This window comes from Rattus rattus, chromosome 1 (genome assembly GCF_011064425.1).
Source record: "Rattus rattus isolate New Zealand chromosome 1, Rrattus_CSIRO_v1, whole genome shotgun sequence".
NCBI lineage: Eukaryota > Metazoa > Chordata > Mammalia > Rodentia > Muridae > Rattus > Rattus rattus.
The window spans coordinates 167,807,704-167,829,338 of NC_046154.1; the positions used below are offsets into that span (position 1 = coordinate 167,807,704).

The following is a 21,635-nucleotide window of genomic DNA, read 5'->3' on the forward strand; positions in this document are numbered from 1 at the left end:
AAATAAGTAGGCATGATGTTAAAGTGGTCACAGGCAGTTTTCAAACACACAAAAAATAACCAATAGAAAAAGCAATCTTAAGAGATTAAAATGGAAAACATTATATTATGTAGTAGTTCATCAAATTAAGAACAAATGACTCTCTGATATGATATCTAGAGGATGATATTTGTACATAGCTCCCTGGGCTTAGATAAATATATATATATATGTGTTTGTGTGTGTGTGTGTATATACACACACATATGTATATATATATATATATGTATATATATGCATGCATGCACACAATGGTGGACACTGAACTCAGGGCCTTTCACGTTCTGTGTTTTACTACTGAGACCAATCCCAGCTCCTCTGGTCTAGGAAGGTAACTGCAGATCTTATGTTTAAATACTATATTAGGGGCTGGAAAAATAGTTCTGCAGTTAAGAGCATGGGCTGTTTTTCCAGAGGTCCTGAGTTCACTTCCCAGAACCCACATGGTGGCTCATGACTGTCTATAACTGTGGTCCCATGGGATCCAATGCCCTTTCTATTGTGCAGGCATACATGTAGACAAAATACCCATATATATAAAAATAAATAATTCTTTAAAAAGTACTATATAAGCTTATACCTATCAAAATCATAATATCCATCATCAATTAGGTAGTATGTTCCATATTATTCTAAGGATCTGATATGAGTGCATAAATGGCCAGAGCCAACATTTGGGGACGTCATACCTTCAGAAGACCAAACGCAGTGGCTTGTCTTGAAGTATCATAAATGTCTTCTTCAGCATAAGCCAGGAGAACCTGAAGCTGTTTCTCAGTTATCTGGTGAGACTTGACTTTCTTTACAACGATGGTAACACACTGCAAGTCACAACAGGGAGTTAACAGCAGCCACCCAGCACGGGGGTCTAATGAAACGAAAAGATGCTGGTCCTGGCTCTCCCTAACTGATGATGGCCGGTCCTGGCTCTCCCTAACTGATGATGGCTGGTCCTGGCTCTCCCTAACTGATGATGGCTGGTCCTAGCTCTCCCTAACTGACGATGGCTGGTCCTGGCTCTCCCTAACTGATGATGGTTGGTCCTGGCTCTCCCTAACTGACGATGGCTGGTCCTGGCTCTCCCTAACTGACGATGGCTGGTCCTGGCTCTCCCTAACTGACGATGGCTGGTCCTGGCTCTCCCTAACTGATGATGGTTGGTCCTGGCTCTCCCTAACTGATGATGGCTGGTCCTGGCTCTCCCTAACTGACGATGGCCGGTCCTGGCTCTCCCTAACTGATGATGGTTGGTCCTGGCTCTCCCTAACTGACGATGGCTGGTCCTGGCTCTCCCTAACTGATGATGGCCGGTCCTGGCTCTCCCTAACTGATGATGGCTGGTCGGTCCTGGCTCTCCCTAACTGATGATGGCTGGTCCTGACGCTGGTCCTGGCTCTCCCTAACTGATGATGGCTGGTCCTGGCTCTCCCTAACTGATGATGGTTGGTCCTGGCTCTCCCTAACTGATGATGGCTGGTCCTGGCTCTCCCTAACTGATGATGGCTGGTCCTGGCTCTCCCTAACTGATGATGGCTGGTCCTGGCTCTCCCTAACTGACGATGGCTGGTCCTGGCTCTCCCTAACTGATGATGGTTGGTCCTGGCTCTCCCTAACTGATGATGGCCGGTCCTGGCTCTCCCTAACTGATGATGGCCGGTCCTGGCTCTCCCTAACTGATGATGGCTGGTCCTGGCTCTCCCTAACTGACGATGGCTGGTCCTGGCTCTCCCCAACTGTAACTGTTTCTTCTCACCTTGAAACAATTCACGACCAGGTGGAAGTTCTGGCCCCGGGCAGCCCCCAGTCTTGCATAGTTCTTCAGCAAGAGGAAAAGGTGTTTCGTCAGCTGGTCTGCTTTGGTTGCTATGGAAGGCAGAGGGAACCGCAAGACCCAGATCAGGCACTGCAGAGCACCCGTGATCACCTGAGAAAACAATGCAACTATGACTTAGGACACAGGGAAGGAGCTGAGATATGTCCGCCTACTGTGGGAGATCTAGTTACAAACTGTGAATTTCTTGTTTCTCTAAAAAGTGTTTTTAGATTATTTTATGTGAAGAGGGCATCGGACCCCCCAGAGCTGGAGTCATAACTGGTTGTGAGCCATGTGGGTGCTGGGAACAGAGCCCAGGGCCTCTCAAGAGCACCTCTCTTGACTGCTGAGCCACCCCTCCAGGCCCAAGTCACTCACTCCTTGCTGTGGAAGAACGGACTCCCTATCACAGCAAGTGAACGCAGGTCACAGTCGAAACAAACGCCGCTTATTCACAATGTTCTTAAGGGTTTGGACAGGGTTTAAGGACTTTTCCTTAAAATTCAATTTAAAATAGCCTAATTTCTAGATAGTCCATCTTTATTGTTTGTGTTCTTACAGAGGGCTAGCCTGATGCTCCTTATATTCTAATGCTAATATTGTGTCCCCAAGACTGTTGCCCAGAGATGAGAGTCTGCAGATAGGCCCTAAGTGACCCTGCCCCAAGTCATTTCTGATTGTGAAATAAAGAGGCCAATAGCCGATTGCTGGGCAGAAGGGACATGGGCGGGTTCAGGTTTTACGGGCTTGGGTGACCCCAAGGAGGACTACAAGAAGAAACAGATACAGGAGGAAGAAGGAGAAGTCTCCGTGGGTTAGGTGAGCCATAAGTACATGGCCCTGAGGGCTAGCCAATTGGAGCTAAGAGCAGCCCAGATGAAACATAGTAAATACTGAGTAATAACTCTGTTATCATATCAATAGGAAAATAGATTATAACAACATGGAGGGAAGGTATCCACCCAATATTGGGCTGCCTAAGGTTTATTGTAAATATAAAAACTATGTGTGTCTTTTATCTGGGAACAAAATGGTCAAATGCGATTAAATAATTTCTTTTTTTTTTCCCCCCAGAGCTGGGGACCGAACCCAGGGCCTTGTGCTTGCTAGGCAAGCGCTCTACCACTGAGCTAAATCCCCAACCCCGCGATTAAATAATATCTACAACAAGTTCTATATACAAGTGTGTGTGTGTGTGTGTGTGTGTGTGTCTGTCTGTCTGTCTGTCCACACACTCTACTGGGTATCACTGGCACTGCTGCTGCCGCCGCTGCCACCACTACATCTTGTGAAGCCCTAGAATCAATCCAGGGCCCTTCCCATGCGAGGCAGATGTTCTACCACTGACCTACATTCCTCATGAGCCACTGGGCATTATAAATACAAATAACTAGGTGTGGTGGCTCACGTCTGGATTCCCAGCACTTGAGAGGTTGAGGGAGAGGGACCTTGAGTTTGAGGCCAACTTGGGCTACATAGTTAAGAGTCTGTTTCAAAACCCCAAACATAAATATACTTATAATTTCTGTGTTAAGAAGAGACAACAGGGGCTGGAGAGATGGCTCAGCGGTTAAGAGCACCCGACTGCTTTTCCAGAGGTCATGAGTTCAATTCCCAGCAACCACATGGTGGCTCACAACCATCTGTAATGGGATCCGATGCCCTCTTCTGGTGTGTCTGAATTCAGCTACAGTGTACTTATATATAATAAATAAATAAATCTTTTTTTTAAAAAAAAAAAGAAGAGACAACAGGCTCAAAACCAGGCTTAAGAACATGTAACATTTTCCACAGTTACATACTATGTACAAGGATAGGGAGCGTGTGCTGGTACTCGGTGATCAGAGTACCCGCGTCCCCAGGCCCAGACAGGCCTGCAGTCCTGATCCACTCCCTCTAGCACAGGCACCCGCACAGGGCGCATATGGCCACCTGAAAGACCCGGGCTGATGCCTGAGTGTTCTGAGGGACAGAAGCCTGTGTGACTCTGGAGATCAGCATTTCCTCTGTGGAGCAGGAGACGGCAGCTCTGGGGCCCTGAGAGCTCATCACAGACCATGGCTCTCTGCCAGCCCTAGCTTCTTCATTGACATCTGCCTTGGGCCGGGACTACAACCCAGTGGTACAGCACTTGTCTCGTGTGATAAAGTTCTAGGTTCATTCAGAAACAGAACAGGGCTGGGCTCGAGAGCTAGTCTGCTGCTCTCTCAGAGACTCTAGGTTTGGTTACTAGCATCCAGATCAGACAGCGCACAACTGCCCAGAACTCAGCACTGCAGGGACCCACTGCTCTCTTCTGGATCCCGTGGGCATCCAGGTACATATGTAAGCACGCATACACATAAATACAAATAAAGTAAATCTTCAAAAAGAAACAATCTGCCTCAGGAGTTAGCAGAGTCAGGGATGAAGCCACGATGATGATGATGATGATGATGATGACGACCACCATGCAGATGAAGATCAGTATCTGGGGACACTGGAGGTGTTGTGAGATAGCGTAGTAAAAGGACTTTCAAAGATGGTCAGGGCTATCCAAACAAATTTATGTCATCCAACCTCAGGTCCTCATGATCACAGACACGAACTCTGCTTGCTAAGCCTTCTTCCTACATGCCCCCTCTAGTTACTGTCAAGGAGGCAGACAGGGAAGTAAGAGTTCCTGAGGTAAGTTTCAGCATCCACAGTGCAGCCCTTGTGAAGAGCAGACGCTCCAACGCGGACCAATACTCACCTTCACATCCTGGGCGCCCAGGCAGTTGATGAGGACGGACACAAAAGGATCCAACATTTCCAGCACACGCTCACTAGAGGACTTGACCTTGGACGTCTTCAAACTTAGGTGCAGCAGCTACAAGGTGTGAAGAGGATATTTTACATTATTTCTCCACAATACTAGGTGGACGAGGTAAAGGAGCTGACTTGCGGAGATGAATATGACATTTCAAGATGCTTCTATTCAAAATAAAACAAGAAATGAAGAAATCCAAGAAGCGACTCTCAGAAAGCCATGCTTGTGGGAACGCAGTCTGCAGCTGAGATGCTGTTCATGAAACAGAGCATCTACTGGGATTCCAGCACTGGCTCCGTGCAAGGGCACAGTAATGGCCAGACAGACCTGGTGCCCACACTGGGGGCTCTTAGCTAGGAACACTCAAAGAGTGAGTTGAGAGCTGAGGGAAGCCAGGCTCACTACAGTGTGTGTTAGGGCGCTACAGTAGGAGCCTGGAGCCCTCAAGTGCCAGGGAAAAAAAAGGCCCAGGAACTAAAAATGAAATTTTAAAATTCAAAAATTAAAAAGTCTGTCTCATTACCTTAAGCACAGTGAAATTCTAATAAATTTAGGTTAGAATAGTAACTCTGAGACAACTGTATATCAAAAATATGGCCCAGAATGGTGGTGTATTCTTGTAATCCCAGCACTCAGGATACAGGGGCAGGTGAACATTGCTAAGTGTGGGGCCAGCCTGGTCTACACAGAGATCCAGGGCAGCCAGAAGGGTGTGCTATTAGAAGTATTGGTGGAGGCAAACGGTAAGTTAACGAACGCACCCTTAACCAGTTCTGGAAGTAATTTGCGGTGCAGCATTGGCACAGGAGGTGGCTGGCACCCAAGATTCTGCAGGTTAAACCGGAAACAAGTTGTAAGGAAGTCTTACCCGAAGTCCAGACTCAATGAATACGTGCATGTTGGTTTTCTTGCTCACGACAGCTTTTGCTCCACCTCGAACCGGAGTTGCAGGGAGCAGAAGGCAGCTCTGGGGTGGCAGTCGAGCGTCAGGCACAGGGGCTGCCGGCTTTCTGCCAATCAATCACATGGAAAAAAAGGAAAGAGCACTGTCATCGATTGGCTCTGAGAAGACGCTGTGGCCCGGAGAACCGAGCAGCGCCGGTGGGGCCCAGCCACTGGAGCTCTGCTCTTCCTCCCTGCAGACGACCGCCACTGACTGAGCTGCAGCAATCCCTAGACTACGGAACGGGTCTGAGTGAAGACAGGCAGCTAGAGGACACTGCCCGGGGCTGCAATCTGCAATGGAACACCTAGGGGTCCTTTTCAGAACACAGCAAAACCCAAAGCATGGGCACGAGGTGTTTTCAGATCGCTCAAGTTCTACATCTGTTTTTATCAGAACCACAGGGATGTATTTCAAATCCATCCTTCCATTCGGTAAATATTTACAACTGGCACCAGAGACTGGTAGGGAGATAACTAGATGCTGTCATTCATGGCCACCTCATTAAGAGAAAATCTACATTTTTCATTTTCTAAGATGGGTCTCACTGTGTAACTTGGCTGTCCTGGAATTCACTCTGTAGACCAGGCTGGATTTGAATTCAGATCCCTGCCTCTGCTTCCTGAGTGCTGGGACTAAAGGTACTTAGTCCCACTACACAGGACAAACAAACAAACAAACAAAAAACCCCAATCCCCCATCTCGTGTTGAAGTGGAGCTGGGAAGAGCTTGGAAAGCTCTCAGCCTAAACAGCACAAGTGAAGAAGAACTTTGCTATGTAAGCTTGGCTGCTGCATAGTCACAATCCTCCTGCCTCTGCTCCCGAGCGAGCACTGGGATCACAGACATCCATTGACGTAATCAGCTTAATTTTTATTCTGCACTGTGTCAGATTATTAAGTTAACACACTTAAGAGGTGGTGAGTGAAGGGCTGGTCAGAAAGAGAGGCTCACGAGCTGGGTGGTTTAGCTTACAGTTTTCCCCAGACTTACTTTTCCTTTTCTGTTAGCAGTGGCAGATTTTCACTGACCAAACCGTAACTGAGCAGTAGGAGAGCATCAGGCGTCATGTCTGGATTCACAATTAACCCTGCTATAATTCGGCGTAAGGTTTCATGAACTTTCCGGGCAAGTTTTAAGCTTGTGGTGTTTTGTAGGATCTAAACGGGCAAACAGAGAACGGCAATCTGATGAAAAGCCATGTTTCCATCTGCAGTATAGCTCTTCCACATATTTGCTTTCTAGTGCATTCTTTTTCTAATTAAAAAAATATATAGTAGTATATCTTCAAGTAGTTATGACATATAAAGTCAAAGTTCCTGTGAACCTGTGAACCAAGGTTTCCAAAAGAAAACAGTGTACGGGGCTGACTGGTTAAACTGCAGGGCTGTGGAGAGCTGTAATGTTGCAGGCCCAGAAACAATCTCAGGCTATTGTGAGCCCTGTAAAGGGTCATTTACTGTGCGCCCCTGTGTTGACCTAACATCCTTGTGACTACCTAGTAAGCCCTTTTGGGAATACACAAACAGACCTCCAGCTTTCACCAGGCCAAAGGCTAAGAATGTCTTCAGATAACTTCCTGGGACTCCTGCAGAAGCTCTCCACTCTACTGTAACTGACCTACCCAATGTTTCCATAATGTATTTTTAAATGCCTTGATTTATGACTCTGTTTCTTCTGCTACTATAGAAACTTCATTACTTTGTTACCATGTATGAATTTATGTTGCCCTCATTCATACTTACCATTTATAAAGAGTATAAAATCTTGCATTTTCTTTAAGGCAAGAGCAGCCTCAACTTTAGGGACAATCACTGTGAATGGTTTCTATGCTTCCATTCCTGTGACTTCCTTTCCTGTTGGTGAGGCTCAGGACAAGTGCTGCAGGTGTCAGCTGCCAAGAGCACTGATTGCAAGTGTGCATGTGTGCACCCTGTGTCCCCCCAAGCAAATAAAAGGCACAAATGCTATTTAAAAGACAGCATGTTAATTAAGGGCTACAATGGCCAGGCTTCAGGACAAACTCAAAGGAACTTAAGAGGAACTTGGGATCATCATTGACTTCAGCAAGATACTCAGCACTTCACTGCATGAGAGCCTTTCTACCTTCAAATACATCCAACGCTCTTATGTCAGCCTCAGATAAACTACGGACTCTCTGGAATATGGACTATGGAACAGGTTTACCGACCACCAAGACACCTGAAGTAAGAGCAACTTGTGACACTGGACAGCACTTTGGGCTCTAGTTTTAGTATATGAAGCTGTATAACGCGAACCATTGACATTATTGAATGCTTATCACTCAAATGGGCAAGGCAAACAGTAAGACAGTAAGTAAACCCGTTCTCTGTAAGGCAAAAGGCACCGGAAAGCCTGTGAGTCTTGGGCCAGAATGGTCTAGAACGAGATCCCTAGTTGCTGTAATGATGCTTCTTTCTAGCCCCCTTCGCCCCAAGCCTCGATTTTCTACCTGTAACAGTGTTTAGAACATTTTCATTTTTTCTTTAACTTTCTGTGTATGAGTGTGTTACCTCAAGAGGCCAGAAAAAGGTGTCAGATACCTTGAAACTGCAGTGATAGATGGCTGAGAGCCACCACGTGGATGCTGGGAATTGAACCTAGCTCCTTGGGAAGAGCAGACAGTGCTCATAGCACCCACGTTTAGGACATTTAATGGTAGCACTCTTCACTTGGCACCATGGCAGCTGTTTAAAGACACAGATGTGCTGTCACTCACACTCCAGCTCTCAGTGCCTTTCCTCCCACGACTATGGGTCCCTGGTCACAGCACACCTCAGGCAAGGCTGCAACCCAGCACGCACACAGTACTTGTTTGCTCCTTTAGCACAAAGGCAATCACAGTCTCGTGCACGGAGAGTGCCCACCCCGCAGGGCTCTCGGGAACTAAAGAACCGAAACCCTGCTGCTCCCAGTCTCGCACAGGCCCTTACCTCTTTTAAGGGAAGAATAAGTTTCGTAACTTGCTGTTTTCCAACGAATTTGCCCAGGATCTCATAGGAGTCGTAACTCTTGCTCCTTCGAGCCTCCATAACTTTGGACAGAATCTGCTTCACTTCCTTTTCTTCGGCAAGCGCACCGAACAATTCATGGTTAAAAATCTTTGAAAGAAAGGGCGAATGGCAGAGATGAGCACTGGGCAAGGCGCCCAGGCACGAAGTCTGTGACAGCAGCTAAAGTAAGCTGCCCTGAGGCCATCAGAGGAGCTTCTGCTAAGTTTTACACATTTCTAGTGCACTTTAGAAACCACTGCAGAAACACCACACAGAGCCACAGGCTACAGTCCACATGTTCTCATATCTGCAGCTTAATTACTGAAATGAACAGAAGACAGTAAATAAAGCATACGACAGGCGCGCATAAAGTTGGGAATTAAAACCAGGGAGTGTCTTCTACACTCTTCTAAGCACCCACCATCACTGCGTGAAACCTTATATTCTATTTTCATTTCTATAGTCTTTTTAATATTTGTGAACTTCTAAAATGACCATTGCCTCCTAGGGAAAGCAGAATTGCGTTCTGTAAATCTTACCTCAGTCATTATTTGAAGACAAGAATCTAACTCCCCAACGTGCAGCTTGCTGGAGAGGCCTTGCAGCAATGTGTAAACAGTGAAAGTGAGAACGTGGACCTAGGAGGAGACGCACAATCAGGATGCAAATGGCTGAGTCCCACAGTTGAGGGCACCACACAGGCCTGGGAATGCTGACCTTAACGCTGCCCACATGTTAATTACTGCTCAGAGCAGCTTTGAGACATGTTCTCACATGTCACCATTTAAGGACCTTTGACAGAAGGACAGCTTTATATAGAATACAGTGTTCAGAAACCCAAGGCATGCAAGGAGTACAGAGATTTATGAAGGAAAGAGGGGCAGACACACACGTACGAACTGCTGAGAAACCAGTCACGTCATTAAAGCAGTCAGGAAAACCCATGTGACACAGAAGGGGATCAAACTGTGGTACAGTATTTTAAAATAAATCCTGGTCAAGGGCGAGTTCTATCTTGAGCGGTTACAGCCTTTTCAGGAATGAAGGTAGGATAAAGACCTCCCAGAAGGGCAGTGAGACTCCATGCCACCAGCCCCACACTACACCACTGCTCAGGGAGGCTCTTCAGATTCCAGGGAGATCCCAGGAGATCAGAGGGGAGGCAAGAGCAGCAATGGAACTATCCAGGTGGGGCGCTTTCCTTACTTGACTTCCTCCATATGTATCTGACCACTAAAAGCAGACATGCTGGCAAGAAGAGCCACATAAAGAAAGGATATGGAGTTAGTTAGAACAGCTTCCTTACACACGCGTAAGTTAAGCCGTGTAAGGAATGTTAACTACACAGCCCTTGGAGAGTACCTGAACAAGTCATAAAGGTTCCCAAACTTGACCTGTGGATCCTAGTAAATGTAGGCTCTAGACAAGTGTGGTGGGCTCTAGTTCGCACCTCTCTAACACATGCATGCTGTTGCCCAGGCTTACCCTCGGGAGCTGTACCAAGGCCAGACCACCATGTAACTACTCAATGTTTCACACTGCCTGCTGGCCTTAGTAATCTTACACTGTATGCCAAGTTTAAAACCTTCAACACATAAATATATACTCATTCGTATTTTCATATTTGCTCTGTTGGCAATACCTTCGAGTAAACATGACAATAAATTTTCATTAAGATCTAGAGACCAAGAAACAATGCTACACAAGGTCAAAAAAGTCCATGTAACCCCAAGCCAAGGAGAAGCCATAGCTAAGATCTTTGAACTGATGGATACGGACTAGGAACCTTTGGTTATGGCTGTCTGAGACAGGGTCTCATGCAGCCCTGACTGCCTTTGATTTCCTCATACTCTTTAACCTTCCAATGCTGGGATTAGAGACAGTGTCCCCAGACTTGGCTCTGACTGGACCTTGAATGCTGATGTCTGTTTGCTGCACCAGCTTTCCTGAAGACAGACCCAAAGTACTATGACTTGTAATGCTCAAGCTGAACCTATCTGCGATCAGACGTTGCACTTACCTGATACCCACGGACAAGGGTTGTCTGTAACTCTTTGAGGATGTACTGCAGGAAGTGCACACCCAGATCTTCCATTATTTTGCAGAGAGTGCTGCGTGCAATGTCTCTGATTTCCTGTGCTCTGTTCTTGAGGAGGACACACACTTTCAGCAAAATACTAGAAGATACAAAGTTGAAAAGTAACTAACCATGTCACAGAAACGAACAAAAATATGCCCGTCTTTTTGTCTCTTAATTATTCATAATCCTAGTTCCTAGTTAGGATTTGGAATTATAGCGAACCATGGCAGTATTTCTCTTCCTGACAAAATAAATTTACAGGCCAGGAGGAAAGCAGCAAATGTTGGGTTTCTCCGAACTTCTCTCATTTGTCATGTAACTACCTGGGCAGGTTTGCCTCCATAACTTCCCGTGGAAGGGACCGCATCAGCTTCACCATGGCAAAGGCCAGGGGCACTCGGACCACTTCCTCGTCATTCACGACCTTCGACTTGACCAGCTTGTGCTCTTCTTCTCTCTTAGTCTGGAAGAGAAGTTTAGGGGAAGTTCAAAGAATACGGACCACAAAGATGCGCCAACACTGTGCCCTGCATTTGATTGTCTCCTTTGACTGCTGTCCAGATCTTGGGGCTTGCTACACCCAACTTTCCGGACCCCCAACTTCATATATGAAAGACAAACTTTCTATTTTAAGCCTATTGCTAGTTTACTTGTGTGTGTGTGTGTGTGTGTGTGTGTGTGTGTGTGTGTGTGTGTGTGTGTATGTGTGCAAGGGGCCAGAGATGCAAGTCAGATGTCCTGTTCCATTACTCTGCCTTATTCCTTTGGAACAGTCTCCCTGTCTGAGCACCTGGAGCTGGGCCAACAGCCAGCGAACCTCAGCCATCTTCCTGTACCTGCCCACGCCCACCGTCTTCATAGCACTGGTGTTACAGACACATGGCGCAGCCATTCCCAGGTTCTTATGTGAATGCAAGGGGGAATTAAGTTCAGGCCTCCATGCTTGCACAGCAGGTGCTCTTACTTGGTTATCACTGTTAAAGCTAGTTAACTCTGCTGCTGTACTGCACAACAAGAGCGGTGTATTAGGTAGTATACTGTCGCTATGCATAATATCTAACACTCGTATTAGATGTTGATGTATATATCAGAACACACTCTCTCTCTAAAGAAGTAACATAGGTACAGCTCATGGCTCACTTTGTAGACCTATGTTTTATACCAAGAAGGAAAGGCTATGAAAAACAGACTCAAAGGAGAGAAAGGTATATGAGCATATACTGTTACATCATCCCTGTCAAGCAGGAGAAAGCTGCATCTCTGTCTGAGCACCATGTCTGCCTAAGCTGATATTTAAACAGTACAGAAGTAGCCAAAAGGCAGAAAGGGAAATAGATTCTGATGTTTCATTAGCTTGTGCTTGGAAAACTCATCCTCCCATTTGGAGATAGAAAAAGCAGTGTAATGGCTGCCGCAGGAGACGACGCCTCAGGTTACTGGGAGAAGAAACTATGAAATGCTGAGATGAAGGGAAACACACAAGCTTATATCACACCGAAACCCTGAGAGGAGCCCATCCCACTGTGATGGGCTCACTAGCATCTGGGCTCGCACAAACCCGCCGGCCCCAGTCCTTACCGCAGCTGCGAGGCACTTATGCAGCCTGGGGAGGATGTCTCCAGTTATGGCTCCCTGGATGGTTTTAATTGTTCTTTCCAACTCCTCCTTATTCCGAGGAAGAAAAGAGACAGACTTGGAGATGCATTCTGGTTCCTTAGCCACTGTCCCCTCAGAAGCAGCTGCCTCCGGGGCTTCCAGTGGCTCCTTGCTGTCTGACAACCTCTCAGAGGCTTGTTCCTTCTCCTGCTCATCCATGTCCTCCACTTCCATAGCTTCATGCTCCAGTAACTCAGCCATTTCAACTGTGTCTGTAACAAAAGTCACCTTGAATTAAGGAGAGAAACGTCACAGCTGGGTGTGGGGTTCGTACCTGTAATCTCATCTTAACCTGAACAGCACACTCAAGAAACTAAGAAAGATGAAAAAGTTGGGGGCTAGCCTGTGCTACACAGCCAGCTACTATCCCAAAATGAGGAAGAGATGGACGAATAGGTATGATGATAAAGGCATGCAGTTGTGATGAGCTGCCTTCTTATATATAAGTACAATAGCGGAGGAAGCAGCGGGAGTAAAAGGATAATTTTCTCATGGTTGAGAATCTAATGACAGACAGAGACCAGGAAACGGGCAGTTATGAAAGTGTGTGACCTGGCCAGGACAGGGTCACCCGAGAACACAGTGAGGTACTGTGAGGTAAGGCAGCCTTGACCCTGCCCATAAGGGCAGCCTTGACCCTGCCCATAAGGGCAGCCTTGACCCTGCCCATAAGGGCAGCCTTGACCCTGCCCATAAGTTCTCTTATCTTAGTGAATTACCTGACTCCCAGGGGACTTTGGGTTCTTCACCAGTGAAGGGAAAGAGGCACCCACCTTGCAAAACTATTCTGAGAATTAAACCAAATTCTGTAACTGCCTAAAACTTGTTTGTCATTCCACCAACTATAAAGAGAAATGTGGCTGTGAAGCCTGCTCTTTTTATCATTTACGGCTGTGAAACTGTCATCTTATACCCTGAAGGCAGTCTCTTCTACTCAGGGAACTAACAGGGTTCCCTTCTTATCAGGATGATGAGACACTGCCCCTCTGCTCAAAACACCGAGTCCATGTCCCACTTCGCTGTTGTTGAGCATTTTAACCAACAACATATGGGATCAAGATCGGGAAGACCCGTGGCTTGGCATCATAAATCAGAGTCCCTCCCAGGTATTCTTCACCCTCAGCCTGACTGTGAAGCTCCCTGAACCCTGGGTTGGTCCAGCGCTGATGCAGGCTACTGGGGGGACAGAATGACTAGCAGGTCAGGGTCTTGGCTGTGTATCCACGTGATGGGCATTCTGCAGTGCCACTCTGTCACTCTGACATGACAGGACAGCCCAGGCTGCTGAGAAGGACACACATGGGAGAAGAGCTGTTCTATGTGGGTCTGATTGTGGTGAGTGAATGATTGATCCTGAGGTGGAGAAGTAGTGTTCTGTCTGTCTGTCTGTCTGTCTGTAACCGGGATCTCACTGCTGGTACTCATAGACAGACGGCCACACATTCGGGAGACAGACCTCTAGGGAAATAGGCAGCAGCTCTGACTTTTACATTATACACTTTATAGACTCGTCTTCTGTACAGGTAAATAAGATTCTAAAGGAATAAGCTACTCATTCCAGTTTCTTCCTGACTCAATAACTGTTGCTTACTACAAAATGCATTTTGCAAAGTGCATTTTTCATCTTTAATTATCATAAATTATCCAGGAATAAAATGAAAATCTGGCTTAAGGAAGTTTCAAAACATACTTTCTTCATTCTTAACATTTCCCATTTGTTCTTCAAGAGTTTTGTAGTCAAAATGGAATGCTTCCAACACGATCACCAGCAAACTGTCAAGAAGGATACAGAAATAGCATCTGATTAGCAATATCATCTATGGTGGGGTGTGAAGGTGGGGCTTAGGGACATCAACAGTACAAGTGATTACCACGTGAGCACCATCGATTATAATGACATTCACACAGTGAGTGTAAGTGGAGATCCCAGAAAGAACCATTCAGGAAGCACGGTTCAGGTTACCTTTTAAAGACAAAGAATGCACCACATTATCTGCATCCACTCCCCTGTTGAAGGGCATCTGGGTTCTTTCCAGCTTCTGGCTATTATAAATAAGGCTGCTATGAACATAGTGGAGCATGAGTCCTTGTTGTATGTTGGGGTATCTTTTGGGTATATGCCCAAGAGAGGTATAGCTGGGTCCTCAGGTAGAACTACATCCAATTTTCTGAGGAACCTCCAGACTGATTTCCAGAATGGTTGTACCAGTCTGCAATCCCACCAACAATGGAGGAGTGTTCCTCTTTCTCCACATTCTCGCCAGCATCTGCTGTCACCTGAGGTTTTGATCTTAGCCATTCTCACTGGTGTGAGGTAGAATCTCAGGGTTGTTTTGATGTTCAACATTTCTTTAAGTGCTACTCAGCGATTCAAGATTGAGAATTCTTTGTTTAGCTCTGTACCCCATTTTTAATAGGGTTATTTGGTTCTCTGGAGTTTAACCTCTTAAGTTCTTTATATATTTTGGATATTAGCTCTCTTTCAGATGTAGGGTTAGTAAAGATCTTTTCCCAATCTGTGGGTTGCCATTTTGTCCTAATGACAGTGTCCTTTGTCTTACAGAAGCTTTGCAATTTTATGAGGTCCCATTTGTCAATTGTTGTTCTTAGAGTATGAGCCACTGGATACAGAAAATGTGGTACATCTACACAATGGAATATTACTTAGCTATCAAAAACAATGACTTCATGAAATTCTTAGGCAAATGGATAGAAATAGAAAATATCATCCTGAGTGAGGGAACCCAATCACAAAAAAACACACATGGTTTGCACTCATGATATTAGCCCAAAAGCTCGGAATACCCAAGATACAACTCACAGACCATATGAAACCCAAGAAGAAAGACCAAGTGTGGTTGCTTCACTTCTACACAGAAGGGGAAAGAAAATAATTTCCAGAGGTAAAGGGAGGGATGTGGGAGGGAGAGAGGAAAAAAAGGGGGGCAGGATAAGATGTGGTAGGAGCTGGGGGTTGGGAAGAAGTACAGAGGGTCAGGGATTTGAACAGAGGTGTGTAAGAGTGGAGGATGGGGAACTGGTGGTAGCCACTAGAAAGTTCCAGATGCCAGGGACCCACGAGGTTCCCAGAACCCAATAGGGATGACATTAGCTGAAATACCCAACAAAGGGGAGACAGAATCTGTAGAGACCATGTCCAGTGAATAGTCACAGCCCCAGGTTGAGGGATGGGGCCATTCACCCATCTCAAAAATATTAACACAGAATTGCTCCTGTCAAAAGGAAATGCAGGGACAAAGAGTGAAGCAGGGACTGAAGGAAAGGTCATACAGAGACTACCCCACCTGGGGATCCATCCCATATCTCAGACACTAAACCCAGACACTATTGCTGATGCCAAGAAGTGCTTACTGACAGGAGCCTGGTATAGCTGTCCTCTGAGAGACTTTGCCAGAGCCTGACAGATGCTTGCAGCCAACCACTGGACTGAGTGCATGGGGACCCCAATGGAGGAGTTAGGGGAAGGACTAAAGGAGCTGAAGGGGTTTGCAACCCCATAGGTAGAATAATAATATCAACCAACCAGACCTTCCAGAGCTCCCAGGGACTAAATCTCCAAAGATTACACGTGGACAGACCCATGGGTCCAGCTGCATATGTAGCAGAGGATGGCCTTATCTGGCATCAATAGAAGGGCAGACCGTTGGTCCTGTGGAGGCTCAATAATCCAGCGTAGGGGAATGCTAGGGTACTGAGGTGGGTGGGTGAGCACCCTCATAGGGGCAGGTAGGAGTGGGGAGGAGAAAAGGGGGTTGTGGAGGGAAAAGAAAATAAAAATAAAGGCACAGATTCAAATTAAAATAAGTAAATAAGTAAATATATATATAAAGACGAAGAAGTTGACTATACCTGACAGCCAATTTCTGGTTGATTTGGCCTGACTGTAAGACATGGATGAAATGTTTCAAGTAATAGACATATGCTGGCCAGGTCAGGTGTCTGCAGATGGCTCCGATGACCTCTGTGGCAGCAATGGTTATGTTCTCATGCTGTGAAGTAAGCCAAGAGCTTCAATGTACAAGTGCTAAGAAAACACGGCTTCATCTGGTACACTCCACAGGACAATAGGCCATCAGCAATCACAAAAGGAATTATGATACCTCCTGTCTTTCACAAAGAAGTTTACCAACCACTGTCACAAAATACTGACTCGGACACTGTGTGTTTGTCAAATAAGCTGTCCTTCCTTCTTTTCCTACCGTAACCCCAGAAAAGGATGGTATCAATTTAAAGAATATTAATGTACTCTGAACCCTTTGCTGCCCAGATCTTCCACATTGGTTCAAGACTATTGGCAGTGAAGGGGAGTGAGGGGGCGCCAAGGTTGTGACAAACATAAAAAAAAAAAAAAACCCAAAAAACCAAACCAAACAAAACAAAAACCCACTGCTATATGGCTACACTGCTCAGCTCCTTCAAACCTTAAACTAGGAAAGGGGACAAAACCATGAATCCAGCTGTCAGACTCTGGATGATAATTACAGCAAGATAAGACAGTGTTCCCCAAGAGGAAGGCTAGGGAGTACTGCCATGATCTGAATTTACTGTACATGGAGAACTGTGGGGTTCCCACGAACCCCAAAGAGCCTCATGGTGTGTGAGTTACAGAGAGAGGCTGAGCACGGCAGCGGCAGTGCACAGGGAGGAATGCCAGGGAGAAGGGCTTGAGGAAAGGCTCTGGGTTTAAGCAGGGCGCCCACCAGCACACCCGAGTAAGGGAAAGAGGCACCAAAGCCCAGCCAAGGACAGGGATACTTATAGCCCACCGTAGGGATGAAGGACACAGCAGTCATAGGCACGGGAGCAAACGCACAAGACCGTCTCCTGAGCTGACCTTTTGTTTTTAAAGACAACTATTTATAAAGCAATAAGAGTAATTACTGTGCATTTAAAACTAATATAGAGGGGAAAAGCAAGTGATAAAAATACTTCTGTTACCAATATATAAGGCAGCAGAGGAAAAAAAATAAAAAATGTCAGGACAAGTCAACAGAAAGAATAAAAGGGAAAATGAAAATAAGGAGTGAGATTGTAGTGTTCAACCCAACTTTATTAATAAAAATGTCAGGTGCAAATTGTCTAGAACCAGTTCCCAGGACGGACTGTCAGCCTGGACATAAAGCAGAGTCCTGGGAAATACATTCTACAAGTCACAAGTGGGTTTGAAGACACTACGGCAACACTGAGGAAACCTGGGCAGACTGTCCAGCCACACCTCATCCGTACTTCAGCGCCTTAGACCCTCGACTGGTTGTGCTTACTGGCTTTTAAAACTGGAATTTAAAGAAACAACCTGTTAAGGCTGGGTTTGGTGGTACAGGACCATAGTCCTGCAACCAGGGAGGGAAGAGTACTTTAAGTTTGAGGCCAGACTCTAACATAATGAACCACCCACGCCCTCCTCAAGGATAAGGAGAGAAGGAAGAATCTCAACCGGCGTGGTGGTTCACACCTACAGTCCCTGCACTCGGAGTCTGAGGCAGCAGGACCACTGCACTACTACACGGTGAGTTCTAGGGCATCCTGGGATAGAGGGAGATCCATTTCTAAACAAACCAAACAGCAAGAAACCCAGGAACCGAACAAACGGAAACATGCCTGATGTAAGGTCAGCAGCTGGGGAGGTAGCTGACAGGAGAGTTTGGAATTCAATCAATGTCAACTGGGCCACACAGTGAGACCCTTTTCAAAAAGCCAAAAATCATTATAGAGATCTAGAAATTTCTAGAAAGAGAATTCTTTATTTTGGTGGTTGTCCCATGTGTGCAAACAGTAATAAAAATATATTCACAATTTACACAGTATTTACCATGTATCAGACTTGGAGCGAAGGGATCTGACTTACTCGTGTTTAATTGTGATGATAAAATTAATTTGGTTACTAAAGCTCATGCATTACTAGTAGCTTACCTTGAGCATTTTCTCATCAAGAATTGGAGCCATGGCATAGGGCATGATGTAATTCTGCAGAGATTTAGAGGACAGCACAACCTGTCCTTCCAGGAGCTGGTTAGCCAGTTTCTTCAAGGCTCTTGCTCGCCTGTGGATCTAGAAAGTTAGATAAAATATGCACTGGTTACTGCACACGCTCCCCTGAAGCCACCCCTGCCTGCCTCAGCCCCAAGTGCCTTTTCCATGAAAAGTGTAAAGGCAGGGAACTAGGAGACCATGGCCTTTTCTTGGAGAGCAGGTACTTGGGTTTTGATTTGCTTTCACATATACAATCCATAGCTCTTCACAATGCCACCAAGAAATGAGAACCCCAGGAGATGATCATCTGATATGGAAATCTGCATATCAGACCAGGGGAAGGGACCCTGAAACCTTCTTGGAACAAGAAGGTCCCTGTTTCCAACGAGGCACAGCTGTGTGGGCCGTTATTCTGAAGGCAGGAGGAAGCAACTGCATCTACCTGAATGTGCTTCATGTTCTCAAAGAAGTCCATTTCTGGGTCATGGTAATGAGTGAGCTGCACCAAGTCCTTAAACTCCAGTTGGTTTGGAAATGTTTGAATCAAACAGGAAAGGATCAGGGTATAGTCGTGTTGAACACTCTGCAAATATCAAATTGAGAAAAAAAGTATTTTAAAGGTATTATCCATTTCCTAGACAATAGATGGTAGATGAAAAAACCATTCATATTTTAAATAAATCATTTCTTCCACTGTAAGAAATAAAAGAACTGGGGCTGGAGAGATGGCTCAGCGGTTAAGAGCACTGGCTGCTCTTCTGGAGGTCCTGAGTTCAATTCCCAGCAACCACATGGTGGCTCACAACCATCTGTAATGGGACCTGATACCCTCTTCTGGTGTGTCTGAAGCAAGCGACAGTGTGTTCATAAATAAAATAAATCTTAAAAAAAAAAAGAAAAAACTGTAAAATAAAAATCCAAGTCACATTACTCCCTACCTACGCCTCAGAAAGAAAGCCTGGTGACAATTGGTAACTATTTTAATTCTTCATACTAAACCTGACTGCTTTTCAACAGGAGAAGAGGGAGAACACGCCTAGACAGGATAACGAGAAGACACCGTTACAATACCTCTGTCTGGCTCTTCAACCCTTTCCTCAGTTTCTCCAGGAGAGTCCGGTGAATGATCTCCTTATATTCTTTCTCTGTGACATTCAAGGCAGCTAGTCTTTTGATGATACTTGTCAAGCATATGCTGGCATTGTCACTTAAAGACATGTCTCCTATCTGACAAAGAGAAAAAACCCAAGTCATTCTCCTACTAACTTTTACCTAGTAATACAACATAGAGTGTTACTCCCCCAGAAAGTGAAACCCTGATGGAGCTATCGAGCCAAATGCCCGTGAGTGCCTTGTGCTTTAGCAAGAAAGGCAGACGAAAGATACAACGACCAAAACATGGGATTCGGGAAAACACATACTGCAAAGTGTTTTTCATTGCAGGAAGTGCAGTCAAGCATATGTTAGACCAGCTTACTTCCCAGAGCATGCAGAATAAAGGTTTACTATAGCCAGTTTTTGATTATCAGATCATCATGGAAAATGGCAGAAAGAGAGACCTTCGCCTGGTGTAATAGGGTTAGAAATCCCAGAGTCCTTGGTTTAAGAACGTAGTGAGTTGGTAAGGCGGTGTGGCGTTTCTGCTGCTCTGAGTACTTCAGGTTAGCTAGCTTTCAAGCTTTGAGGATTCTTCAGTCCCCCTCCATCTTGAGGTGTCACAGATGTATGCTATTATATCTGGCTTTTTACACGTTTCCTGGGGACTGAACGCAGGTCAGTCTTGACTAGCAAGTGCCTTTACCCATGAGCCACCATGCTGGCCCTCAGTGGGTTTCAGAACAGTCAGAAGGCTGTGCAAGGATCCTGTGTCTCCACTCCCCTCCCTAGGCTCAGGGAAAGTGTTCAGCCTGCTGTGATGTCCCATGACGGTAGAGCTGGAGCCAGAAGACCTGTGAATCTGAGGTCTGCATGGTCTACACAGAGTTCCAGGTCAGACAGGGCGCCACATTGAGACCCTGTCTATACACACCCTCACCATACCAAAGAACAAAGCAGTAAGAAAGAGAAAAGGACAGGGTCCTGTTCTGTAGACCAGGCTGGCACCAAACCCATGCTCCTTCTGTCCTGCCTCCCACTCATGAGGTACAGAAGCCGCCACCACGCCCAGGCCAGGTATCACTGGGTGTTTTTCTTTTTTTTTTTTTAAGCACTTCCATGTATTTATCGACATTTTCAGTCTTTCAAATCATGAGAGAAACACTAGTAGTTCACAAAACAAAAAAGAAATTTAAAAGAAATCTTACCCTAAAGCTGCTTGTCCTTTCTCCATAAACAACCTTAGGAACTAAGTCACAGTACTTGGGGGTGTACTATCAAACAGCCTAAGGGCCTGCCATGAACCCCACTCACCTACCTCCATATTATAGAAACAGTTGTGCATCACAGCGACGAGGTAGTCCACATCCACCGTCTGCATTGCCTTTATGTGGGAGGTGATGGTCTGGAAGGCTGAGAATCGGACGTCAAAGTTGATGTCATCAAGATGTCTTTTATCAAAGGCATTAAGCTACGAGAAATGACAAGGCAACCATATAAATAGAGGGGTTATATCGATATTAATGAACCAACACTTTTGAAGCCAATGAGATGTAGGACTTCTTTCTTACCTTTACGATATCTGTAATGTATTTTAGTCCACTTTCAAAATCAGACAGACTCTGAAAGGAAAGAGCAACAGGTTTACTTTCTGAGTTTTAGGATGCAGTTTTTCTGGCTCGCAGGTCTGTGGCAGCATTTCTGGCTGTGAGCAGCACGGTTATTAAGGGACAAAGCCGTAACTCTCCTGCCCTCCTCAGCCCTACGAGCACTCAACTTCCTATGACCTCACACTGCAACAAAGGTGGCCGGCTCCAGGATTTATGGGGTGGAAGGAAACAGCAATTTGTGATTTAAAAAAAAAGAACATACCTGGAAAACAGTACAGAGCAGCTGTCTTGACAACTTGTTCTTAATAACTGAAAAGAGTTTGGCCAGAGGTCTGAGGAAGTGTGAGGGATCCAGACAGTGCTGTAACAAGTTCTGCACGGTCACCAGGATGTCAAGCTCTGTGTCCTGAGAATCAAGAGAAACTGCATTTCAGAATCTCGTAAAACCTCCCCCCACCCCCCACGGCATATTACAAATTTTGAGACCCGGTTTTGATACTGGTAACGATCCTTCACCTTCTGTCTCCTAAGTGCTAGGATTACAGGTGTGCACCACCACACTGAGCTCAGTTTGTATTTTATGATAGCATAGGAAATAGTTAT

General features: G+C 45.7%; 1 protein-coding gene across 1 annotated transcript in view; it reads right to left on the minus strand.

The window, feature by feature from the left end:
- The window catches only part of Utp20 (UTP20 small subunit processome component), an 81,714-nt gene that overhangs the window by 10,143 nt on the left and 49,936 nt on the right, over nucleotides 1–21,635 (minus strand). The window contains exons 33-50 of the mRNA XM_032910993.1: nucleotides 21,295–21,438; nucleotides 20,994–21,044; nucleotides 20,741–20,893; nucleotides 19,399–19,554; nucleotides 18,770–18,910; nucleotides 18,268–18,405; nucleotides 16,207–16,346; nucleotides 14,027–14,109; nucleotides 12,259–12,548; nucleotides 11,004–11,143; nucleotides 10,621–10,777; nucleotides 9,140–9,238; nucleotides 8,541–8,708; nucleotides 6,580–6,746; nucleotides 5,512–5,653; nucleotides 4,587–4,703; nucleotides 1,793–1,963; nucleotides 729–860 (exon numbers count right to left, since the gene is read on the minus strand). Coding sequence (XP_032766884.1) covers nucleotides 729–860; nucleotides 1,793–1,963; nucleotides 4,587–4,703; nucleotides 5,512–5,653; nucleotides 6,580–6,746; nucleotides 8,541–8,708; nucleotides 9,140–9,238; nucleotides 10,621–10,777; nucleotides 11,004–11,143; nucleotides 12,259–12,548; nucleotides 14,027–14,109; nucleotides 16,207–16,346; nucleotides 18,268–18,405; nucleotides 18,770–18,910; nucleotides 19,399–19,554; nucleotides 20,741–20,893; nucleotides 20,994–21,044; nucleotides 21,295–21,438 — 2,589 coding nt within the window. The remainder of the gene's footprint in view (nucleotides 1–728; nucleotides 861–1,792; nucleotides 1,964–4,586; nucleotides 4,704–5,511; nucleotides 5,654–6,579; nucleotides 6,747–8,540; nucleotides 8,709–9,139; nucleotides 9,239–10,620; nucleotides 10,778–11,003; nucleotides 11,144–12,258; nucleotides 12,549–14,026; nucleotides 14,110–16,206; nucleotides 16,347–18,267; nucleotides 18,406–18,769; nucleotides 18,911–19,398; nucleotides 19,555–20,740; nucleotides 20,894–20,993; nucleotides 21,045–21,294; nucleotides 21,439–21,635) is intronic.